The 25273-nt window shown below is 31.5% G+C and overlaps 2 protein-coding genes across 4 annotated transcripts in view; both read left to right on the forward strand.

Moving 5' to 3' along the window:
- Positions 1 to 185: 185 nt before the first annotated feature.
- LOC115891506 lies at positions 186 to 13427 on the forward strand. 3 transcript variants are annotated; one of them, XM_030911972.1, is made up of 9 exons: positions 186 to 498; positions 562 to 701; positions 758 to 850; positions 909 to 1070; positions 1123 to 1349; positions 1440 to 1496; positions 1590 to 2027; positions 2599 to 3141; positions 12538 to 13427. In XM_030911972.1, the coding sequence occupies exons 1-9, from the start codon at positions 488 to 490 to the stop codon at positions 12682 to 12684; spliced, it is 1818 nt and encodes a 605-aa protein (XP_030767832.1). In that variant the 5' UTR covers positions 186 to 487; the 3' UTR covers positions 12685 to 13427. The 3 variants fall into 3 exon arrangements, with proteins under 3 accessions (XP_030767832.1, XP_030767833.1, XP_030767834.1); XM_030911973.1 differs by having other exon boundaries at positions 912 to 1070; positions 12538 to 12822; XM_030911974.1 differs by lacking the exon at positions 12538 to 13427 and adding an exon at positions 6795 to 9286.
- Positions 13428 to 19186: 5759 nt separating this feature from the next.
- The window catches only part of LOC115891507, a 47257-nt gene continuing 41170 nt past the window's right edge, over positions 19187 to 25273 (forward strand). Inside the window, exon 1 of the mRNA XM_030911975.1 lies at positions 19187 to 19568. Within this exon, the coding sequence (XP_030767835.1) occupies positions 19545 to 19568 (24 nt within the window). The 5' untranslated portion in view covers positions 19187 to 19544. The remainder of the gene's footprint in view (positions 19569 to 25273) is intronic.

Genomic DNA, 25273 nt, shown 5'->3' on the forward strand with positions numbered 1-25273 from the left:
AATACGTTTATTCTTCTCTTTGTGCAAGGTTATGAGATGTTATGAACATTAGTTCTAAAAGAAATTTTAAAAGAAATTTTACTATGACGTCATTGTTTAGGACCAATCATATGATAATTCAACCAAGTTTATATGATTAAAACGTGGACTGGGGAAATATCTGTTTGAAAACCCTTCATCCCGTCAAGGCCGTCAAGATCTCAAGGTCAAGTCACAAGAAGCAAAGAAAATTTGATTTGTGAAAAGTTGTGTAGGGTTTTGATTTTGGATTTTTATAGTTTTTCAACGAAAAGAAAAAATAAATATTTTCCATAATATTCTCTATTTGAAAATTTACATTCATAAGCTCTTTAATTATTTATTGGGTTTTCCTTGCATTTATATTTTCTCTTTCACCCATTATTCAAGCTGATTCAAGTGTTTTATAAAACTGGAACCAGTTTAGTTTTAGGTTTATTTATTCCCAGAAGATTTATTATTATCTAAAATGTCAGATTTGTAAGTATTATTACATTAAAAATGATACCATTCTTGTGTATTTTTTATAAACTCTTATTACAGAAACGAAGAGTTTTTAAATGATGATGATGGAGATTGTCCTGATGTAAATGATATAGATGAGGAAGCTTTGCTGCAAGATGATGAAGATGTTCTCAATCTGATACCAGAAGAAGATGAAGCTATCAATGAATCGGTTGAAGGTAGGTTTTTAATTATTGCTAAAGTATAGTGTAATTAATTTATCACTATATAACAGATAGCAGTAATACTGTGGAACAAGAAAATATAAGAAACGAGAGACTTAAGTTTTCAAATGAACGTCAGAAAATTACAGCACCCGACCCACCAAGTAATACAACATAAATATTAAATGTGTTGAAAATATATCTCTAACACTTTGAATTTAGTAGCAAATAGTCAAGGAAGAGAAAGAGGTACCCAAAGCTATAGGCGCAGAGGTGGTGGCCCAAATTATGGACGAAAATTTTATAATCGGAACCAGCATGGCAAAAACAAAACAGTCCTTATAAATCCAAGATTTCAGGGCATTGTGCATGTGAACAATAATGGTACATTGTATAATAATAACACTGTTAATTTCTATATTAATTTCTTTTGTAGCACGTTTAGCATGGGACCGTGCATCAAATGTTAATCCTTGGCATTCTGGTAATGCAGGAAATTTGTCAAATATGGGTTCTTCCATGCAACCACCATCAAACATTCCTATGCAAAATATGTCAGATCCCCATGGTAATGCTGTAGTTGCTGGACATCATTTGCAATTTGTACCTCCTCAACAGCAAACATTTATACCTGTTGGTGTTCATCAACAAGCTCCAATGCAAGTAAGTGCCAGGAACTGCTAAAATTGTAATATTTAACTAAAAAACTATTTTTTTACTAAATATATTTACATGTATATTTTTTTTAAATAGAATATACAAGTTCCTCCGTATTGGGATGGATCAAACAACCAGTACACACCAGTACAGGTAAAGATTCATTCTTTTAAGTGTATATATAGTTTTGTTTGTTATGTTTTTTTTTTAGGTTGAATGTAAATAATTTTTTATGTACTGTTTTAGGTACCCAATCAGTGGTCATATCTACAACCACCCCAAGTTGAGAAAATGGTACCAAATAATTATCAGACACCTTCACCTATCATCATTAACACTAGCCAGCCACCACCTCCATTACCACAGTCAAATATGTATCAACAACCTGTAGATCAATATCGCATACAACCCACTTTGAATGTAGTACCACCACACAACCCTAATTTACAAAATAACAGTTTTAATATGAATACAAATCGAATGAGAAATTACAATCAAGCTCCTAAGTTTAAACCAATGAAAAGAAAGATAGGGGACAATTTTAGTTTTGCTTCCAAAAAGTTAGTTCATGAACGATTAGGAGTTGTAAAACCGCCACAAAGAAATATTAAGGTATTGAAAGTAGAAGATCGAGTACCTGTAGTAAGGGAAGTTAAAGTGACTAATGTTACTACTGTTAAAATTGTAAGTATTTTGCGTTTTTTATGAAGGTTGTTATCTTTTTATCTCCATTATTGATAGCGATATCTGACTATCCCAATAAATATGTATCTGTTTTTACTTTACAATTTATTATAATTTAATACATATGTATTATCATAGTTTACTAAAAAAAAGCATTTCATTAATTTGCTCTGTTTCTCGTACTAGGTATCCAAAGATTAGAAACATATTTTTTTCTTCAAAAACAAAGCTAGATATGAAAAACAGTCAAATAAAAACTTCTATTTTTAGTTTCTTAATCAAACTATTATATATATGCCGCTGGTGCTGCCACATTAAACTGCCATTTAAACCATCAGAGAATATCGTAAACAACTGATATATACAAATACACGGATTTCAATAGCTACTAATTAAATATAAATTTAATTAGTATAAGAAACATTATATATAATTATTCTAGAACTGCTATATAATTTGTGAAAATTTAAAAATAAAAATAAAGTAAATATTTTGATATCTTCAGAAGGTCTAACTTTTATTATAATTTATAAATCCTTGTTCATGTTCATTTTTAATTACACTATTTTAGGAGGACGATGACCAAACCAGAGATCTTCGATTGAAAATTGAAGAACAGAAAAGGAAGAGGGAGGCGATATTACAGTGGAAAGAAAAAAGAAGATTGGAAAATCTGCGTGAAGTTGATTCCCAAAATGAACCCCAAACTATTCCTAAAGTGGAAAACGTTAAAGTATCTTTTAATCAACAAGAATTTAAACCGAAAATTCCGCTGATACAATCGATTCAGAATCGTGGCGTAAAAAAGCATATGAAATCGGGCAACAATATAATTATAACTAATGGTTACTCTAGGAAATTTACTAAGTATCAAAAGAACTCTATGAACAATCGAGTACCGATTACCAAGACGGTCGAGCAACCTGTAAATGTTAAACAGGAACCAGATTTACAATTGGACGAGAAGCATTTATCAAGTTTTCTTGCGGATAGAAAGATTTTGGCTAAAGATGAAACATTGATGTCTACTCGAAAGGTTGTGATTAAAAATATCTCGACCAGTACCAGAAATAATAAAATATTTCAAATATGTAAGAGTATCGGGGAAGTGCAGGTAAGCAATAGAGATTACCGGTGACCGTTTTGTCGTCATGTGTAGTTCTTTGTATCTTCTTGTGTGATCTGAATATTGTGTAATCAAACAATTTGAAAATACATGTAATTTCAATTAAATTGATAAAGCTTGATGGAATAGAACGTAGAATGTTTAAGAGGGGCGCGTAATCACCGCGACTTTACATATATATTGTGTATCCCCCTTTCCCCTTTCTTGAGTTATAACGAGTTATAACTCATCATACAGTCTCAGATAGGGAATGCAATCCCGCACCAAAATCTCAGTCCCGCAAACCCGCGGGATTAAAGCAATCAATCCCGCAGATCCGCAAAATTGCGGCACTGTAAACAATAGTCATACATTTGGTCCTAAATGGTACAAAAGGCATTGTACATTTTGCATAGGCCCACAATATATTGATATAGCGTGTATCTTAAACTAGCTGTATAGAAATTTGGACCGATGTATATAGGGTGTTCAAAAAATATATTTAATATTAAATAAACTTAAATTTTATTATAATTTGTCTACTTATTTTATAAATGAAAATATTATTCTGATGTTGAAGGTTTTTTTTTAACTTGTATTAGTTATCTGCTTTTAGATACACTCTATATCAATAATTTTTTGGCATATGCAGAATATACAAAGCTTTTTGTACCATTTAGGGCCATACGTATGACTAAAAATGCATATTTTTTCGAAAAAAACGTATTTTCCTTAAAACAAAAAAAATTAAATAAACTATGAAATTGTTTTTTCTAATTTCAATACAGATTAGTCGTACATGGTAAAAATTTCGATTTTTTAAAAATTGTAAATTTGCTATAAAAAAGATTCTTGACCAAATTTTCACACTCTTATAAAACACTCTGTATACGAGAATTCGCTAAATATATTTTCGAAAACCACATAGCATCTTAATTACAATAGATGCTTCTAAAACCTGGTCCAAACCGCATCTCAAAATCTTTTTTACTTCAAGAGATATTCAACTTTAAATTTACCCTAAAATTTTGCTTGTCCCGATAATTATGTCCTGCAATTTATTTGACGAAATTATCCACAAGTACTAGTTAAACGCTTTTCTTCACTTACGCACATACGCCAGAAAGAAATCTAACAACTAACCTGTTTGTTTCACTTATTTTTAATGGTCAAGCCGCAAGGGGAATTCCCCCGGGTTCCGAGCGTCGATGCATCGGCCAGGAACGAAGCGGTTTGATCCTAATCGAGATCGATTCGGTTACCCAGTAGTAATGTGTAAATTCCGCGGATCCCGCACGGTAAATCTTGCAACTTTGATCCCGCGGAATCTCAGAGGGATCCCGCCTTTGCGGGATTGCATTTCCTAGTCTCAGGGCTTTGCAAAAAGGCAGTATCTCAGATGGCTTCAGAGATGCTAGTTATGGCACGACTGGTTGTCGTATTAGCGCACTCAGTGATGAGGTGTTCTGGTGTTTCCCCATTTTCCCTACAGAATCTGCATTCGCTTTTGTCTCTTAGCTTCAATCTACTGAAGTCTTCGTTGAGGAGACTGTCCTGTTACAAACCCCGTGACAATCTGAAGATTGTTGTCACTTAAATCAAGAAAAATCTTTGATTTTTCTCGGTCGTAAGTTGTGAAAAATTTCTTCCAGTTTCTTAGACCATTGGAAGATTCCCATTCCAGGTTAAGGATGGAGTCTTCCAGGTTCTTAAATTCAGCTTTAAGTTGGTTTTCACTTGGGAAGCAGTATGGTTCTGGTCCAGTTAGTGGAGTGTTTTCTCCTTTTCTAGTTAGATCTTTGCTAGATCTTAGCTTTATTTTTTTATTTAGCTAGATCTTTGCTTTTTTTCCTTCTATCTCTTGGTGGGTTGGTACCCAGTAAAGGACTTTAAAACCGTTTCACAATGTTTAATAGATTACTTGTGGCCGGAGTGTTCTACGGTTGTACAAATAACTTTTTTGAAGAACCTAATTTTGCAAATAAATTAAAAACGGCTTAGTGGAAGAGTTGCAAAGTTGATTAGGTTAGGTTAGGTTGTAGATCAGACTACTTATCTAATACCCATACTTTAAAAAGTTCCATTAAAAGTTTCTTCTAAAATCAATATCGGAGACAATAAACGACACCCTTACAATTTACCATGGTTTCAGTTTAAAGTAAGCTACCCCAGGATAACCTGCAATTGTTTATTAAGCTGTGATATTGGATGAGTACATATTTATTTTTTTATTAATTTGATTACACAATATTAACTGATACAATACAATTATCCTGTTTTTTTTACTGTAGCATCTCCATTCATATAACAAATTCTCAGATTCGAAATTTTTTTATGGCTTCAATAATATAACATGTTTATCTTTCATATTTGGTAATTTTTTCTGTTTCTATTATATTTTGTTTAGTTTGTGCTTATCTGTTTAGGTTAGGTTAATAAATGTCATGGATAAATTTGTAAACCCCCAACTACAGTTTATTTAGTGGTCCTTATGGGGAATTTGTTCCAGCCCTAAATTCGTTTTGAGTATACAGGATGCTTTGTAAGAAATATTGATGGGACGGTGGACAGTCCTCTTTTTGATCTCACTGTCCTTTTTTCTCTCACGCATTGAAAAAGTCCTCTTTTTTACATACCAAACTCAAAATCTAAAAAAATATTCGTCGATCGCCACGATGTTTAAAAAAATTAATCTCTTTCTTTGGCTACTTCCACTCATTTGCACAGAAAAGAAAATGAGAAAATATTTATGCACAAGAAATATTTGTGAAAGCAATAAACATGTTTAACTACTTTGTTTATTTACTGTTAATTTATGTTTTGAAAAAAATGTTTTGTTGAAAATGGTTTGTTTTATTTTAACAAGTTTTGAGTATATAATTTTTAAGAGAGTAAGAAAGACCATCAATCAAATACCTTTGACATAACTTTTTGGTAAATACTAGACATTTGGGTGAGGTTTCAAAAAATGTTTCGCTTGTGCCTCTTTTTTACCTTGTCGTCCTCTATTTTTTACTTTGAACGTTGGCAACCCTGCCCTTTTTGCGTTATAACGAGTTATAACCTGAGACTCAGTCAATCCTGAGAGTGTATGAGTTATAACTCATACAGTCTCAGGATTGATAAAAGCTAGTGTCTGAGACGGTTTTACAGAGGTTAGTTCTCCATCTCCGATATCAGTCGTACCAAAGTTTATGGCACGAATATTGTCGTTTCGGCGCGTTCAGTGATGAGGCGTTCTGGTGTTTCCCTATTTTCCCCACAGAATCTGCATTCGCCGCTGTTTCTTAGCTTCAATCAACTGAGGTTCGCTGAGGAGACATGTTAGGTTAGGTTAGGTCTGCCAGGCTTCTACATATCATGAGAGCCTTTGTGACTTTGCTGGTGGTGTTCTTAATATTTGTTCTTATATTGTGTCTGAAATTGGAGTATTCAAACTTAATTGGGTAATATACCACATGATTGAAAAAAAATGGCGTCCAGTTTTGAGATTCAGTTGTCTACTTTATATCTCGAAATTTAGTAATTTTGAATCAGTATAGATAAACACGGAAATCGTTAGAAACTGACCTCAGTATATGGGATGGAAATGCTATAGAAATAATGAGAACATTTATTATTTTGTTTTACTTTCTATTATTTTTTTTTGTTGTACCTTTTAGATGTAAGTCGAGATGTTTTAGAAGATATTCTTAAGTTTATTAAAAGTTGACTGTTGATATCCTATATAATATATTTTATGTCATATCATAAATTTATATTTTATATGAGGGTGTATTCGAACATTATGCAAGTCCATTAGTTTGATTTTCAACCATTCTTATTTTTCATTTACACTTGCATAAATGTATTAAATATTGCATAGGTTATATTACTGCTAAATACAAAAAAATCAAAACATAACAGACAGTTTATTAGTGCTACAAAATTGAATTTGTTTTAACATCTTTTTTATTTATATTATTTCATATATAATCAGGAAATTAGACTAAATTTCCTGATTATAAATTTGAAATTATATTAGTTTACTAGACATTTGGAATACTTAATATGGTCTTATCCAACGACCGAATAGTATATGGGGTGTTTCAAAAAACATGTGCCATCTCTTGTGGGGAGATTCCTCAGGTAAAAATAAGATTTATTTTTTATTTCAACATAGGTCCGATTCTGCTTTGTTTCGTAGCTAGAGAGTGTTAAAGTAAAACTAGTGATCTTATACAGGGCGTCCCAATATTTTGTAGACATAGAACTACTACGTATTTTTGGGATCAAAATATGTACATTGGGTACAAGTCACATCTATTAGGCAACGGTCCATCTACGTCGAAACAGCGGTTCCCATGAGAACACCGAAGTTAAGCGACGTAAGGCGATACTAGTGGATGGACGGGTGACCGGTTCGAAAATCTGTTTCGTGTTGTTGTCCAAAAAAAGGCAAAAGTGTAAAATCTATTGGCACACACTGCACATTCACTCCGGTTCCAGGCCGGACCAGATAGGATATCTCGTGAGTAAGAATCGATTTGGACACTTGCCAAGCCGGTAGGCCATTGACCATGATATGACCGAGGACCGTGGTTCGGATTCCGCGTAAAACAAAGTATGCCCCGTCCAGGTTAGCCCTGGCAGCAAAAAGGAGACGTTAACTGAAATCTTTACTTTACTTTTTTACATCTATAAAAAATGCTTCGTTTTTCCGTTAGAGGGCATCAATCAAAAATAAACCTGAATGTTAATTAATTTAAAATATATGAACCACCGGTCGGTGGAGTTGGAAATTATTTCTACTAGAATTTATGTAGGTGTGAGGGTGATGGTCTTCACCCTTCCTGATTTTTTTCGTGAATTTTGTGAAAATCAAATGTTAAAGCGTTTGGCAAAACATAAGCACCCTGAATCTCATTCAAATCGGAATAACGGTTCTTAAAAATATCTTTAAAAATGTATTTTTTTTTAAGTTTGATGCCCTCTAACGGACAAACGAACGACTTTTGCATAGATGTAAATTGTGTCCAATGGACTTATTTTAATTCTAAAAATATATAGTAGCTCTATGTCCACGGAATTTCAGGACACCCTGTATTTTGTATATTCTCTTTAATCATTATTGAAGTAAATATTTAAGTAAAATAAAACGTTTATGGAGAATCAATCCAAACCAAACCAAACCAAAGGAGATTGATATTTTTAATGGAAGAACATTTATTTGTTTCGAGGCTGTTTTGAAAACAAAATCAATTTTGTATCACTTTAATGAATTCCATAATAATATGGATTTTTTTTAAAGTTTATATTCAAATTAAATTTAAAATTATGTTTGTTTATACTGTTACCTACAAAATTATTCGTTTTAAAATTGGTCTAAATCTGTTTTAATTTTATTATAAGAAAATGAAAAGTTAATTTGTTTAGAATTTATTTAGTTTTGGGGCAATTTTTTTTGGTTATGGGAGGGGTTGCCGTTAGGTATCCGTTATACGAGTGTATATTACTAAATTTGGAATGACTTTATTATTTTGGAAAAACAGTTTATATATTTTAAATTATGTATTTTGTTTATTTACACATTCAGAAATTATACATTTTAAGTACAAAGATAAATATCTTTTAATACATTTATAATTTTTTGAGAATATATTATTTATAATCGATGATAAATAAAATAAATAGGTATTTTGTAAAACTTCTTCAACTACTTTGGATTTTGCATATCATTATGTAATAGGCTGTGCATTGTAAGGGTACCAACATAGTGGCGCATTTTATCCCGCCGCGATGCTAGCCACGATGCCTACATCGTGGCGAGCATCGCGGAGAAATGAAATGCTCCACTATGTACCCTAATTCTTATATTGATAATTAAATAATAGAAGTATTAATTAACAAAAACTGATTATTTTGTCATTCAATTATGATTTTGTCATTCAATTATGAATGCATGTCGAGCGTCATTATTTCTAAAATAAGTTGACCTCAATTGACATCATAATATTCTAAAAAAAATTATGCAGGTTATATAATAATAAATAATACATAATATAAGTAGTTACCTCTGTTAAGGCTGTAATTAGAAATTTAATGATTACTGTAACATAATATAACAGCAATAATAAATTAGAAAAAAATCGAATGATAAACCAAATTTTTAAACGTTTTTAATTATAGTTTGTGTAGTAATAACTCCACACACACAAATACGTTACGCAATTAGAGGACTACTGTAGCACATAATTAAAGAATTATGTTATGCCAAATTTTTAAACAAAAAGAATGTTATCCTTAACATCATAGTTTCGTATTTTCAAACATCTAAAACCATGTGTTCAGACAATAAGAAGTTAATATAGAAAATAAAATTTGAAAAAAAAAAGAGACGAATAATATATACAAAGAAATTAAATTAATCGTTATTAGTATTTTTGCTTTAAAATAGAGATGTTAATTACTATCAATGAATACAATAAGATATTTCACAATGTCTAATTACAAAAACTGAGTTACTCAATATATATTTATCTGCTTTTTTTCGGAAATAATTCTATGGTATTTTTTTAATAATGTTAAATATTTTGGTTTGGTTAAGTTTTTGTTAACGCTAAACTGCGATTTTCTTGAATATTTTATTTAAAAAAAATAATTGACAGGTCATATTTCTGTGAAAATATATTTGTGACACATTTGATTGTACAGAACAATATACCATACCATCGAAAAAAAACGGCGTCAAAGACGACTGAGGAATAAAAATCGGTGATAATTTGGAGATTTATGTCAATTTTTAGTAAAGACGTCTAGAGATTAACCTCGCTAAAATTATCATCCATTGTTATTCCTCATACGTATTTGACGCCGTTTTTTTTTTCGATCATACGGTATAAGGTGGCCCATTAGTACGAGGTATATCGTCGTCGTTGTCGAAAATATGGAAAAAATATATAAATGTTGCATGGTTTATACAGGGTGTCCCAGAAATAAGTGCAAGTATTTTAACTGGTAGTATAGTTCAACCCCAGAAACACACCTATGAGGTTTTTTTCGCGTAAAAAAAAAATTGAAAATTCGAAATTTTTTGAAAAATTTTTTGGATTTTTTTTTAGTTTTTAGTTAATAAAACATAATTTATTGATAATATGGCAATAGGTATTAGATTAACTTTACAAGAAAGAAAATCCGGAAAAGATCCAGTGGTTCTCAAAATTTTAGTAAAAAATACATTTTTTTTGGAAATTTTCAAAGTAAAATTAACGGAGTTAAAATTACTCCGTTATTTTGAATGTTTTGAAAATCGATAAAGAGAAAATAATTATGTTTCTTTTATCGTGATCTACCACCCCTTAAAATACTTGCACTTATTTCTGGGACACACTATATATGTGCTTATTCTACAAATGTTTTGTTGAAGACAGGGTGTCTCGAAAAAAGTAAGGATGAAGATTTTAGTTTTTTAAATTGCAACCCCCATTTTTCTGTACAGAATTGGATTCAGTATAAAATTTTGCATATGGTACACTATATTTTTATTTGAAGTGCTATGCGGTGTTGTCATTCAATTTATTATTTACAGAAACTTTGGTTAGAACACTATATTATACGAAAAGTGATTAAAATTGGCATTTTTATGGCTCCGCAAGTATCGCATTATTTAAAATGCTATATCGCTTTTTTTACACCTCACACTTGGTATATTTCGAGTAAAATTTTCGTTACGAACCGCAAGTTATAATTTCAAATAAACCATATGCGAAAATGTCAAAAGTTGACATACGACATGTCATTCTATTCAGAGTGTTATTTTCTATCGAATAAAGTAAAACAATGCCGAGGGTGTCATTTAAAAATCAAAAGTTGTAGTCATTTCTGGTGAAACAGGAAGTGACCGAAAACAATTGAATACGTCAATCAATCCTAATTTTTGTCATATACTAACACACCAAATCTCGTTTTTTTTTATCTAAAAAAATAAAAAAAGTTATAGGGGCGAGCCTCTTTTCAGACGCATCCGGTATAAACCCTGCAATCTATTTATATAAAACTTTTCTTTATATCTTTGATAACAACGACGATATTGGACTTCCGCGCATTAAAGGGGCACCTTAATGAAAATTAGTGTATTATTAAGATATATTAAAGATTATAAATGGTGCTATATGTGTATAATATCTATACTACTATATATAGTTTGTATATATTATGTTTATAATACGTAAGTTGCCTTTTAAGTTTTTACAAAAAGTGAAACAGAAACGAACAAGTTCCAAACAAAGTGTTTTATTGCTTTTCGAAATATTCGCCCTTAAGGTCTATGGCCTATACATATTTTGCATACGTTCAACGTTCAAACCAATACTGGAAACATTTTTTGCACTCTGAAGCTTATATCGTAAAACCTGATATCGTAAAAACATGGTTTTGAAAGTTTTCAACAGCTTTTTAAGGTGATGAAAATCGCTGTCCGCGCATCTTTTTTTTTGACAGTGGGGAACAAGAAAAAGTCATTAGGCGATAAATCGGGTGAATACGGGCAATGACACATTAATTCGAAGTTTTTCTCCTTCAAATATTCAGTTGTTTGACGTGATCTATGGGAGCATTGTCGTGATGAAGAATGATGCGACGTTTTTTGTTCTTTTTCATCGAAGACCGTTGACAAACAAATTGTTGTATACCGTTAAGAGTCCATTTCACTAGTCCGAAGAAGTAGCAAAATCAGCGTTCGGCATTTAACGTTTTATGTAAAACTGGCTAGGTATTTTTACACAAATGAAGAAGGATATTAAAGATGAAGGATTATACTATATCCGTATTGTAGCACATTTTTAGATAACTCGTTTATTTTTAAGATTTTGATGGTCAAACATCAACAAAATATTCCTTATGTTTGGACTAAATTTTCTCGAAAATAAAGACATAATTTAAAATTCTGTTACAATACGGAAATAGATTATAGTTTTCTGATTACAGTGATATATAATTTATATGGTTGTGTAACAAATTACTCGCTATTTTATGGCAAATGCTAAGGCTCTGCAAACCTTAATCAAGGCACGTGTGTTTGGAATTTTGGGTGTGGTTTAACACGACAGGATCGGTCTAAACCTTAGGCAGATTTCTGAAATGTAATATATGTTTTCTTCGGCCCCACACCCGCTTTACCCAACCCCTAATAGCGATCGAAAAGTACAGCGTAATAGACTCTTAAGAATCTTCGATCCTTTAATGGAATGGTTGTGCCGTGTCCAGTACAACCGAAGAAACAAGCGATTTTAAAAACTTAAAAGGCAACCTACGTATTCACCTTCATATCTAGGAATTTTAGTATTTTAATATCGTAATACATATAAGTTACCAAAACTCGTTACAGACTTAATTGCTGGTTAATTTTACTTTGTAAATGCGTTTCAGAAGCTGCAAAGGGATAAAAATGAGCGACATGCAACTATAACTTTCAAAAGTGTTGCCTCAGCTCATGCATTTTTTAAGAAATACCAACGTCATATGCTCGATTTGTCAATGATCGAAGTGTCACTGATAAAGGAGGAGTCGGAATAAGACTCCTCCTTCTTTTTCTTTTCGTCGGATCAGTGACTCTCGTGTGTGTTTATAACCCAAAACACTTATTTTCAGCTATAGTTTTTAAGACCTCAGTGTTTTAGTGTAGGAACTATTAAATTATAATTTGTTAATGTTTATTTGTAGAGATGTTTTATGGTTATATTATATATGGTATGTCTTAAAAAATAACACTGTAGGACTGCTATTAAGCGGTATGAATTTAGGTTAAAAATATATTTTTAAAAATTGTATGGAGGATAATATTAGAATAACAGCCTAAAGCTTTACAATATCTATTTTTATTTAGATACATTTTTATGTAGCTTATTTCTCAGTAGCATTTAGGACAAGAAAATAATTTGCCTTGGATACTTTGTATTATGTTTTAATATAGTTATACATTTTTAATTCTATGAATTTGGAGAAAAGCATATTGTGCATGATTATCAATATTGTGAAGCATTTGCTAATTCTTAAGAAGTTTCTGAACCATGATTTCTTTAGGATAAGTTTGAAGCTTGAATTAATTGTTTCTATTAATTTGTTTATGAAAAAAAACTTGTCTAATTAATCTACTTATTATACAAAAATTCTCGCAAAAATTACTTTATGTCTTGAATATTAGATGTTTTTATTTTTTGTTAAAAACTTTTAAGAACATGTATGTATGTATGTATGCTTGATACTTAGATTAATATTCCTACTGTACTTTTAAATATTTTAAAATATACATTATTTTTAAAGGAGCATTGTTTTTTTAATAAAATAGAATAGAAAAGTTTGCTACAATTATCTTATAATGGAGGAGAAATGCAAATTTTTTAGTCTATGGTAAGTGATTTTGCTGTCTCAGTCGTGATTGATATCGTGTTGTTTTCGAAATATTAATTGGAAATATTGAAAAATCAGTATAAACCTACTGGTTGAACTGTGCTACGAAACAACTGCAATTCTAAAAACCTACAATCCAGTTAAACAAACAAATTAAGCAGAATCATAAGCACGCCGCTAAATTTCTCTACTCTGTGAAGACTTGCTATAGAACAACTATCCATACAGACGATAGACTTTCTACAGGATTAATTCTTAATATAGATTATCGTTAATAATCTATACTTAAATAAATTTGACTGCTTTCAGTGATTGTATTTTACCACATTGAGAAGTTACAAAATATGTAGTCTGTCCAACGGGAAAGTGTCTGTCATTTCGTTATATTAATTCAACACTAAAAAATACTATTTTCTGTATTTTTTTTTGATATGTGGTGTGTTAAAATCATCCCTTCTCTTACTGGAGGTATAGATAATTCTATACACCCGAATCATGGAAAATTTTTGGTTCTTTGAAAATGCTAAATGAAAGCTTGAATGTGTACCTACCGACACAGATGTATGCATTTCGTGCGATATATCCTTATTCTATGTAGCCACTTTTACTCCTTTTTTATGATATTTTCTCTGTAATTTTCCACATAGTATGTTTTCTCGTCACCTATCTTCTTAATGTTTAACGATTAAAGAGGTTTTCACGAAAGAAGATAATATAACGAATTTTTAATCAGGTGAATATATTATATAGTTATCGTATTTTAGGTTTACCTACTTTCTCATGTGTTATTTTGAAGAAGGTGGTACTTTTAAACAAAAATACCTATGATTTATATTATACTTCTAATGGTAATCCTTCAATTGTTGAAAGGCTAGAAAAGGATAATCTCTTATCATGGGCTTGTCTTACGAATTAGCTAGAGAGAGAGAGAGAGAGAGATTTAGAGTTATAGTTGTATTAGAGATATCCCTGAGTTTTATCTAACAGGAAAACTTTTTGCTTGTGTTGAGGTAATCTGCAATCTGCGGTACAATGTATACAGAGCTGGCAAGGTCAGGCTTTGGGTGCCGATTTTCGTGTGTACGAAGAGTACGATCAACACGCTCAGTACAACAAGATGTACTGAACAAAGAATGAAGAGTAAGTATTTTTCCACGCGCATTTATTTATTGATCATTCCCCAAAAGCATTGCGTAAAAAAATATATATACAAAAATACTAATAAAAAATATATACAAAATGTATAAAGACAAACAGAAGAATATTGCAAAGGTAAAATTGAAGACAGTTATACAAACATAGAAATTGTAAAAATTAAAAAAAAATGAACATTGTACGAACACTAAATATTATCAGACCAGAAATAAGCACACTGAGGGCAGTTATACCGGGTGCGTCTCAAAAGTGGCTCACCCCCTATAACTTTTTTATTTTTTCAGATAAAACAACGAGATTTGGTATGTTAGTATATGATATAAGTTGGGATTGATTGACGTAATCAATTGTTTTCTGTCACTTCCGGTTTCACCGGAAATTACTACAACTTTTGATTTTTAAATGGCACCCTCGGTATTTTTTTACTTTATTCGATAGAAAATGACACTCTGAATCGAATGACATATCATATGTCAATTTTTGACATAGTCACTCAAAAACAAATTCCATTTTAAATTTCAATCTAGAGTGCCATGGCTGTGTTAAAAACACTAATTTTTAATCAAGGAGCCTTGGAAAAATAAATTTGATCGTCCAATATTTTTAGTGTCTTATCCTGGCCGGTTAAAAGATGCCCAAATCGTATTTTTAATCATATCTCAATTTTTTCAAATGGAACGAGGGTGGTTCATTAGCATATTTGGAAAAAGCATTTTTTACGAATAATTTGATACCACACACTTGGTATTTTGAGTCAAATTGTCGTTATGAACCGCATGTTACAATTTCAAATAAACCATATGCCCAAATGTCAAAAGTTGACATATTATATGTCATTCGATTCAGAGTGTCATTTTCTATCGAATAAAGTAAAAGAATACCGAGGGTGCCATTTAAAAATCAAAAGTTGCAGTCATTTCCAGTGAAACCGGAAGTGACTGAGAACAATTGAATACGTCAATCAATCCCAATTTATGTCATATACTAACATACCAAATATCATTGTTTTATCTGAGGAAACAAAAAAGTTATAGGGGTGAGCCACTTTTGAGACGCACCCGGTATAGATGTCTGGTGGTTGGTTCTGTACCAGAGTCACAATGTTGGTGGATCTCTAAGAAAATTCAATTTGGCCATGTTATCTTTTGTTCTGCCAATCACACTTCTTAGTCTGTTTTCCACTGCAGGTCTGCACTTGGCGGAAGGGATTCAGAAGGTGGGATCCATGATGCGATATCTGCATTTCTCAGTGTCCACAAGTTTTGACCCGCCATCGATGGAAGGTCTTTCTAGATTTCAATCTATTTATGGGAGGTTGATGTCCATGCAACGGATGAACAGCGTTTACCTCCATCTTACGTCTCTCAGTGTTCCCGGCAGCTTCTCTTCTTATATCTGGTGGGGGTATTCCTTCCAAACTGTAGAGTTTGTAGGCAGGTGTAGCCTTCAGACATCCTGATGTTATTCGACAGATCTTGTTCAAGGCAATATCCACATGACTGGCATGGGAAGATCTATACCAAACTGGCAGGCATATTCTGCAGCAGAATAGCATAATGCAAGCGCCGATGTTCTGAGTACTGCTGGTTAAGCACCCGATCCGTTACTTAGAAATTATTTAGACTACTACTTTAATAAATTATTTAGAAAAAATTGAAATAAGAGTGAAACTTTTACACCCTTTAATATCTCCGAAATTAATCATTTTAGGACATACATTTATACGAACTTTTTTTACTTATTTTTATCTGCAGAATATGCTGCCGAAGTTTCTGGAATACAATTCGGACCACCCTGTATATTATCAAGAGTTACCCATTTTCATCATTGTAATCGTGAATTATGGTGTGGGGTTTGTGAAATAAAAGTTTTAGATAGCTTTTACAATTTTTTTATTCATTAATTTGAATCAATCTAAATACGAATGTTTGAAAGTAAATCCACTCTCAGATGATGAAGTTAAAAATAAACATCAATACCATTGTTAATTATTTTTATGCGATTTTAGAAATCCTAATTTAGAAAAATATTTATCGTATTTTGCTCGGTATTACAAATTGTATTATCAAGTATCTTGTTAAAACTACCAAGTCGTGATTTAATTCCTAATATTAATCTTAAAAATTATACTAATCAAGATTATGCCAATTAAAGAATTATATGACTTTTGCAAGTATTTAATTTACCGTTTTTAAAGTACTTAAGTCTTATATAATTCAAATTTAATTATACATAATAAATTAACAATACCACTTCATTTATAAGTTGTATCGCGAGACAAGGAAATCATTACACAGGTCATAATTTGATTGATTTTTAATGAGTTAATTTGAAATTTTGGTTCTGAATATAAAGTAGTTTATTAAAGTTTATATTAAAAACAATTGAGTACCACTTCCAGTCTAACCCAAAAATAACCGAGCGAAGAATTTTTAAATAACACTCTGTATATTTCGTTCCTACAAAGTTAACCTCTAATGGGAGTATAAAATTATAGTTAAATATTTGAAGTGCAATAAAGCATTCAATCTACAAACACAGATAATTTCTGATTTTGGGCCACTCAATAACTGTATATCAGCATATTTCCAAACTGTGTACTGCAGTATATACATATATACTGAGTACCGCAAATTCTGTCCAAATGCACCGCGTATCCTATCCAAGTGCACTTGTCAAATATGAAGTTTTCGAGAATATTAGGTTGTAGAATGTATGAGGAGGGTGCTTAATCACCGCGACATTACAGATCTATTGTGCCCCCCTTTCTTGAGGTATATATAGGGTACTGAGGTATAGCATAATATAGTCTCAGGGCTTTAACAAAATTTTACACAAGTTAGTTCACTATCTCCGCTATCAGTCGTACCAAAATTCATGACACGAATGTTTGTCGTCTACGCGCACTCAGTGATGAGGTGTTCTGATGTTTCCCCATTTTCCCCACAGAATCTGCATTCGCCATTTTTTCTTAGCTTCAATTTACTGAGGTATTACGGATGGAGTCTTCCAGGTTCTTGAGTTCCGTTTTAAGTTGGTTTTCACTTGGGAAGCAGAACGGTTCTCGTGGAACTAGTTGTGTTCGCTCCTTTTAGCTATCGTTTGTATGCATCGTTGCCTTCCATTCTTTGGTGGGCTGGCATCCAGAGTAGGAGGACTTAATGCTGCTTGACTTAATGCTGCTGAGACATTTCTTGTTTCCGATAGTTCCTATCTGAGATAAGTTGTACGCATCTTTCGATAATGTAGATTTCTGCTTGAAGGATGCAGCGGTAGGTGTCTATTAGAATCAGAATATTGGGTTGCAAATACTTTTATTTTTCTGAAAACCCAGCATTATACTCGTGAGCAGTATGAATGCTTGATTGATTTGAGGTCGGATTCCGCGATAAAAAAAATGCAACAGACATTCACTTTATGAATTTTGGTACAGCAGGGTACAGCTTAAAAGAAAAATACAAAATTTTGTCAGATTGTATGTTCGGCAGAGGCAAAATTGTTCACAATTTGTCATTTGCCACAACATATTTATGTGATTCGGTTTGTTTAGTTTATGTGACTACCAAGACTAAATACGAATCACGTCTAAACGCGAGAACCAGATATTCGCTCACAGCAGTCAAATATCAAACCAGACATAACCGGAGTATGTAGTTTACTTTTCATTTTTTTTGGTCCGAGACCCCATTAGGGCCCACATGCCACGCTATCTCACGTGGGCCCACGTGTTGCGACGTGGGAAAGAGCGTACACATGAGATATGGGATTGTCATCACACGTGTGATAGCGTGGGATAGCGTGGGTGGCATGTTGCCCCGTGTGTTCGCAATACATGTAGTTAAATGGAAAAACATACGCACATATCTCCTTGACGTGGGGCGGCATGGCATGGCGTGGCGTGTTGGCTATATAATGGGGTCCCGGCATTATTCTTTGCATTTTTTCTTATAATCCGCTGTAAATCTTAGGCAATAAAAATATTGCTCATCTGAAAGATGAACCGCACTTGAGAACCGCTGCTAAATACATGATGAATGATGCATAAGTGCAAAGAATAAGTTCGATCTCAAGTATACTCAAGTACTTGCTGATAGATCTCAATAAAAGAAACATATTTTCTCGTTACCATTTTTCAAATAAGTCCAAAATAACCGAGTTATTTCACTTTGAAAATCTAAAAAAAAATGACTTTTTGCCTTTTCTGGGTTTTCTTTCTTATACATTTTATCTACGACTTAATCTACGAAATTATGTTTTTTTTAACTAAAAACTTAAAAAACTCCAAAAAAAATCTAAATTTTGCAAAAAAAATTTTCGCGAAAAAAAATCTAATAATCGTGTTTCTGGAGTCGAAATATACTGCCGCTAAAAATATTTGCACTTATTTAAGACTCATCCTGTATTAATACATAATAAATACGAAATCAGCCACGTTTTCTCGCACTAATTATTTCCTTTACGCCCTGTATGCTTAGTACCAAGTACCAAGACACTTACTCGCATTCTCTAAGCAGTGTAGTACCATTTCTTCTATCCTCGCAAAAATGCAGCTATTCCGCGCCGGGTACCGGTCGTACTTCGAGTCAAGTACCATCGTTTCCGAATCGTCTCTTAATCAGTACTTTCTTTTTGTTTATTTTTGATATAATCGACAACGGTGAGCGGCCAAGAACCAAACGAGTTTGCAATCGCAAGTTAGCATGTAGTACGATGCTATTTTGATGGTACCCAGTTTTGGTGTTAGTGACATTGAGACATTAATTTAAAAACTGTAACAGTGGTCAGTGAAATAGAGACTTTGAGCTTGAAAATTAACTTTTTCTTGAATGAAAAGTACTTTTTAATTTTTAGTTTTAAACAAAACAGTGACAATGAAATCTTCAATTTTAATAATGGTAAGTTATTTAATGTTTTAAGGTATTTTTTAATACTTTAATAGTATTTATTAGGAGATTATTAAAATTATTATTATACAGGGGAAGTAATTATAAAAAAATGACATAAAAATAACTACACCAAAAAAATGACATACATATTTAGGAGCGAGGGAATAACTATTAATGTAATATAGATATTTTTTATTTTATTTTATTTAGGTTCTTGGTTTTTTTAATCCAAAGTTTTTTGAAGTAGCGTTTTTCACTACTTTCCTAACAATGCTGTTATGTTGTCTAGTGTAAATTTTAACTTCAATCCACGCCAATTTGTATTGTTTGGTATTATTCCACTTTTTACCCACTACGACTGCGCCATGTAGTATGACTTAAACTACTATTGTTTAATCATATATGTTTATTATTTAAATATAAAATAATACATGAGTTTAACAATTAGGATGCGTAGGAATCTCGCGTTTTTCTCCACTGTCCCCCATTGACCTTCTAGCTATTAGGGAGGGGCACTTTCTAATAATATCAGATAATATTACATCTACTAATTTAAAACTGAAAAGGTAACAATGCAAAACCAAACAAGTGTCAACATACTTATTTAAGTTGTTTTGATGGTACCTTGATCTGGTGTTATTGAGACAATAATTTAAAAACTGTAAGACAGACAGACCATACTGTTTTTAATTTTTTTTTTGTTTTCTAAATTAGTCTGGTGAGAAATAAAAAAATAAATATGGTGTAATATTGCACTTGTTTCAACACTCTGTATATGTAATATAAATAAGTTTTCTATAAAATTTAAAATTTTTAGTTTACACCATTTTTGAGAAAAGGCAAAAACAATATAACGATTTTGATTCATTCTATACAATTAAATAACTTTGTAGTAAAATATCAAATCCACAAATTTATATAAAACCCTTTTAATTAAAAAAAATTCAGTTACCTAGTTGTTTTTTTATTTATTTATTTACACCCCGTACACTCATGTCGAATATTTATATACAAATTCAAAAATTTAAAAATTATTTATAGATTAAAGATTAGAGGATCCGAATATTTTATACTGTATGGTGAAAAATAACGGTGTCCAGTTGGCTTGGAAATGAATTGCGATGACATTCCCCATATAATTTTACTTATAAAATGACAGCGATCTTCATCATATCCATAGCCATTGCTAACAACGTTTTTTTTTTCGATCATATTGTTATTTATTTTTTTAATAAATAGGATTCATTCTACAGACTAATTTATAAGAGAATAAGTTAGTCTGTGCTGAAGGTATAGTCTATAGAATTAATCAAATAATACCTATTACTACAACCTAGGTCAAAAAGAAAAGATATACCATTTTGTAAGCAATTCTAAAATGATACTTTTAGCGATGTGCCGGTATATTGTCCTCATAACCTCTGTTGCAAAAACGGGTTTAAGATTTATTAATTATTTGTATATTTAATATAACTACTACCGTGACATTGAAGAATCTGAATTTCTTAAAAATAGTAAACCGGACTAGAATAGCAACCTAAAATAGTTATACATTTCTGGTCATTTAAAATTAAATGAATTAGTACAGTGATATGTGGATTTGAATTTGGATCTCTGGTTAGAGAAATTTTTGGATTAAGAATTATTGAAATTAAATTTTAGGTTTCAGTAGATAAATAGTTATTTTTTATACAAGACGATAACATGGTATTTACGATAATGCAATTTTATTGTCGTGTATAAAACAATATTTTTTCCATAGCGAGTTACGTTTTAAAAAATATTCAGAAATTATTATTTCAAGAAATTTATTACGAGTAGAAAAAATATTGTGCTGGGTTGGCGTTGGTTTCTATGGAATTTGACAAATAAATAAAGCTGTCTCTTTAGTTTTCAGTTTTGAGTCAATATTTTTTAATTCTCTTTCGTGTCGATTGCTGATTGAATTGGAGCCAGAAATAGCTCAAAACGAAATAAGTAAATTACCAACAGATATTCAGGCTGAGGCCATACGAACGCCATATCCAAACTAGTTCCCTTTAAATCCCGAATAACTTATGAAAAGGAATAAAAATTTTCAAAAATGGAAGCAATTAAAAAACGTGCGAGAAGAAATAAAGTTTTTAATCTATACTCGCTGTTAAAGTATCATTTAATCTACCCTTGCGGTTAAAGTACTATTTTATCTACTATTTTTGATAGATATAAGGCAATTTTAACAGTTACTATGGAAAAAAATAAATATTTTGTTAGAAATTTTATTTATACAATTAAAAAATATCTAACTTATATATAGAATTAGATTGAAAAAATGTATTTATCGTGTTAAAAAAATTGAGAGATTTCATTTAGGATCAGGATTTTTGTAGTTCCCTCATTGATGCTTATAAGAATAGTTAATAAGATTATTAGATGTTACTTTAGAATTTCTTGTGATTTCAATCGCACGACGAAGTATCGAACTGCAGCAGTGTAACTCTGCATGGATGTCTTCACCAGCATCTTCTGAATAGATTTAAAAAAAATGGAATCCATAAAAAGTTTTAATGTTTTCTTGTAAATATTTCGATATCTTTGATATGTCGTTGACGGGTATAATTATATTATTTTTGTCGGCGCACAAATAGAATTTTACTGCCAAAATCGAAATATTTTCTATATAGATTTAGGATTAGGAGATTATTTATTTAAAACAGGTAATATTCGCTAATTTAAACTCACAAGGTATCTAAACACACTGATGCTATCGAAGTTAACTTCAACAGCGTTATTTGAGATTTATTCATAGATATATATTTGATTCTAGCCCCCCCCCTCAGTTTAGACCTGCAAACATATCTATAATATAATTAAAAAAATATTTAATTTTCTATCCCCGATCAGATTGATTACATTTTTCTTAACCCAGAGCAGCCTTTACAATTTTGTAGGTACTTATTGGTTCATACTTATATTATTTTTTCTTATTTTATCTTATCTTCCCTGATTTTCTGTCCTAGAATCATGATTATAAATATGTTTGACGGTCGATAATATTTTGTCATTGTAGTATGAGTCAAACAATTGAAGGATTTCGACCAATTTTAGCTGTATTGAAATTGTTAGGCCATACATTTTACGATGTATTAGCTTCAGTCGATAGAAAATTCAGACAGTATTACCCTAACTTATCATACAGTCTCAGGGCTATAACAAAAGCCAGTATGTGAGACGACTCAACAGAGGCCAGCTTTCCATCCTCGACATCAGCCGTACCAAAGTTCGTGGCACGAACGGTCGTCGTCTCGGCGCACTCAGTGATAAGGTTTTCTGGTGTTTCCCCATTTTCCCTACAAAATCTGCTTTCTCCGTTGTTCCTCAGCTTCAGCCTACTGAGGTGTTCATTGAGGAGACACTGTCCTGTTAGAAACCTTGTTGTAGTATAAAAAAGCATGTTCGTTCAACAAACTTGAAGAGGTGATATTTTGGCTAACTGTATAAAAAACAATTTATATGAAATAAAGGAATCTACGTTATCTTAAAAATATTGTTTATTATGATTACCTGGATGCGCTCGACAGAAGCAATATTTTGGGAAGTTTGAGGAGAATAAGATATGTAAATCAAACTCAAAACTTGTAAATAACCCTACTTAGTTTATTAAATGAAATGAAAAGAGTGCCGTACTTGCAGAGACAGAGATGGAAGCCTGGAATTCACAAGTAAAAGAGCACGGCAGAGAAAACCCTGATCACTATTCCAGAGAATTGAACTATGCTGTTTTGAACTTTAATTAAAGAGAAATAATAATAATACAAATACACTGTTTTCATACCAAGGTTTGAGGTTTAATACATTCGTAACTGAAGAGGTTTTGTTAGTTAGCAGATCCCCACTTGCAGGTACTGAGGTCCCTGGGATTCGGGAGGCTACTCAGCTAGAGTTGATATGGTTGGTGCCAATATATAAATAATGTTTTTTACATATTTTAAGTTTTTTTTTAAATCTATACAGGGTGTTTCGAAAAATCTGGTCATTGATTAATCACGATCCTGCTTAAAGCGCTTGACGTAAAAAGCTGATTTTTGGAAAACGGATTGACTTTAGGGTGTAGAGGTTCGATAAGAAAGTATTTTTCGAAACTCGAATTCTAAGGGGGTGAAACCACCCCTCAAATATTAGAATATTTTTTTATTTAAAAACCGGGGAGTTTTTCGGAAAAACTCTTAAACACGTATATTTTATTTTGTTGTTTTACATATTTTAAGATTCTTTAAAAATTTATACAGGGTGTTTCATAAAATATGACCATTGAGTAATCCCGATTCTGCTTAAACTGCTTGACGTTTAAAGCTGATTTTTGGCAAACGGATTGACTGTGAGGTGTAGAGGTTCGAGAAGGAGGTGTTTCTCGAATCTCAAATTCCAAGAGGGTAAAAACGCCCCTCAAATATTACAATATTTGTTATTTAAAAAACGGTTAGTCTTTCGGGAAAACGTTTGTACACGCATAATTTACTTTGTTTCTTAAATATTTTGAAATTTTTAAAAAAATCATACAGGGTGTTCCAAAAAGTTGAGTAATTGATTAACCACGATTCTGCTTAAACTTTTTGACGTAAAAAGCTTATTTTTGGCAAACTTATTTTTCTAAGGAGGTGAAATGGGGTGAAAATGATTTTTATCTTTCATATTTAGTAACTGCCAAAATATAATAATATCGCCATATTGTTTTTTCTCATGCTGACATAAATGTGAGAAAATTTTATCCAGTTTGTATGTTAATGGAAATTCTTGCTTTGCTTTATCATCACCATTAGAAATGATTAATTCGACGCGAACGAAGTCGCGGGTACACGCTAGTTAAGAATATATTGTGTCATACATAATAATTAATTTTACACTACACTACTACTGCAAATTCATATGATAATCTGTTTTTAATCCGGTAATTTATATAAAACAAAAATTCTATTACATAAATTTTATATTATGATATTAATAAACAATTCCTAATATACATAAAGTATTAATATAAAAAAAACTAGTTTAGGTTTAGATAGTTGCAGACTTATTTAATTTTTAGTAACAATATAAAATATCGAAATCGTGAATTGGTCGAATGCTAAAGTAATTTCATTTCAATTCTGGTGTAGTATAGGTATTCAATCGCCAAATGGAATTCGTTATTTTGCGCTCTAATAGTTGTTATTGTCAGATTTTGTAAATTAAAAGAATATACCGAACCAATATATTTGAAATTAAAATTTAACGGGATAGACCATATTGACCATTACAAAATTTTTGTCCTTTTAAATGAAAACTGATTCGAAATAGAAACGGCCGTACGAAATAAATTGAAATTTTAATGAAATATGTTTTAAACAAAGGATGCAGGTACACAATAGAAACACTTGTTTAATTTTAATGTTCTGAAAGTGGAATAGTAAAGTACTATTAATAATATTGATGAGAATTTGCAATTATTTGGTAAAGGCTGTCAAACGAAAATATAGGTACTATATTAGTATATTAGTGACGGTTTATTCACAGATAAGATTGAATTCCGTTATAAATTCAGGTTAGGCAGCTTGATAAACTACAATTGGTGATTTTTTTTAGCTGAAATCACTTATAAAAACAGCAAAACATCCAGCATATGCCTCCTCGATGTAGAATGTTTAGGAGAGGGGTTAATCACCGCAACCTTACAGATCTATTGTGTCTTCCCCTTT

Source organism: Sitophilus oryzae, unplaced genomic scaffold (genome assembly GCF_002938485.1).
Source record: "Sitophilus oryzae breed Bouriz unplaced genomic scaffold, Soryzae_2.0 scaffold_1184_pilon_pilon, whole genome shotgun sequence".
Taxonomy (NCBI): domain Eukaryota; kingdom Metazoa; phylum Arthropoda; class Insecta; order Coleoptera; family Curculionidae; genus Sitophilus; species Sitophilus oryzae.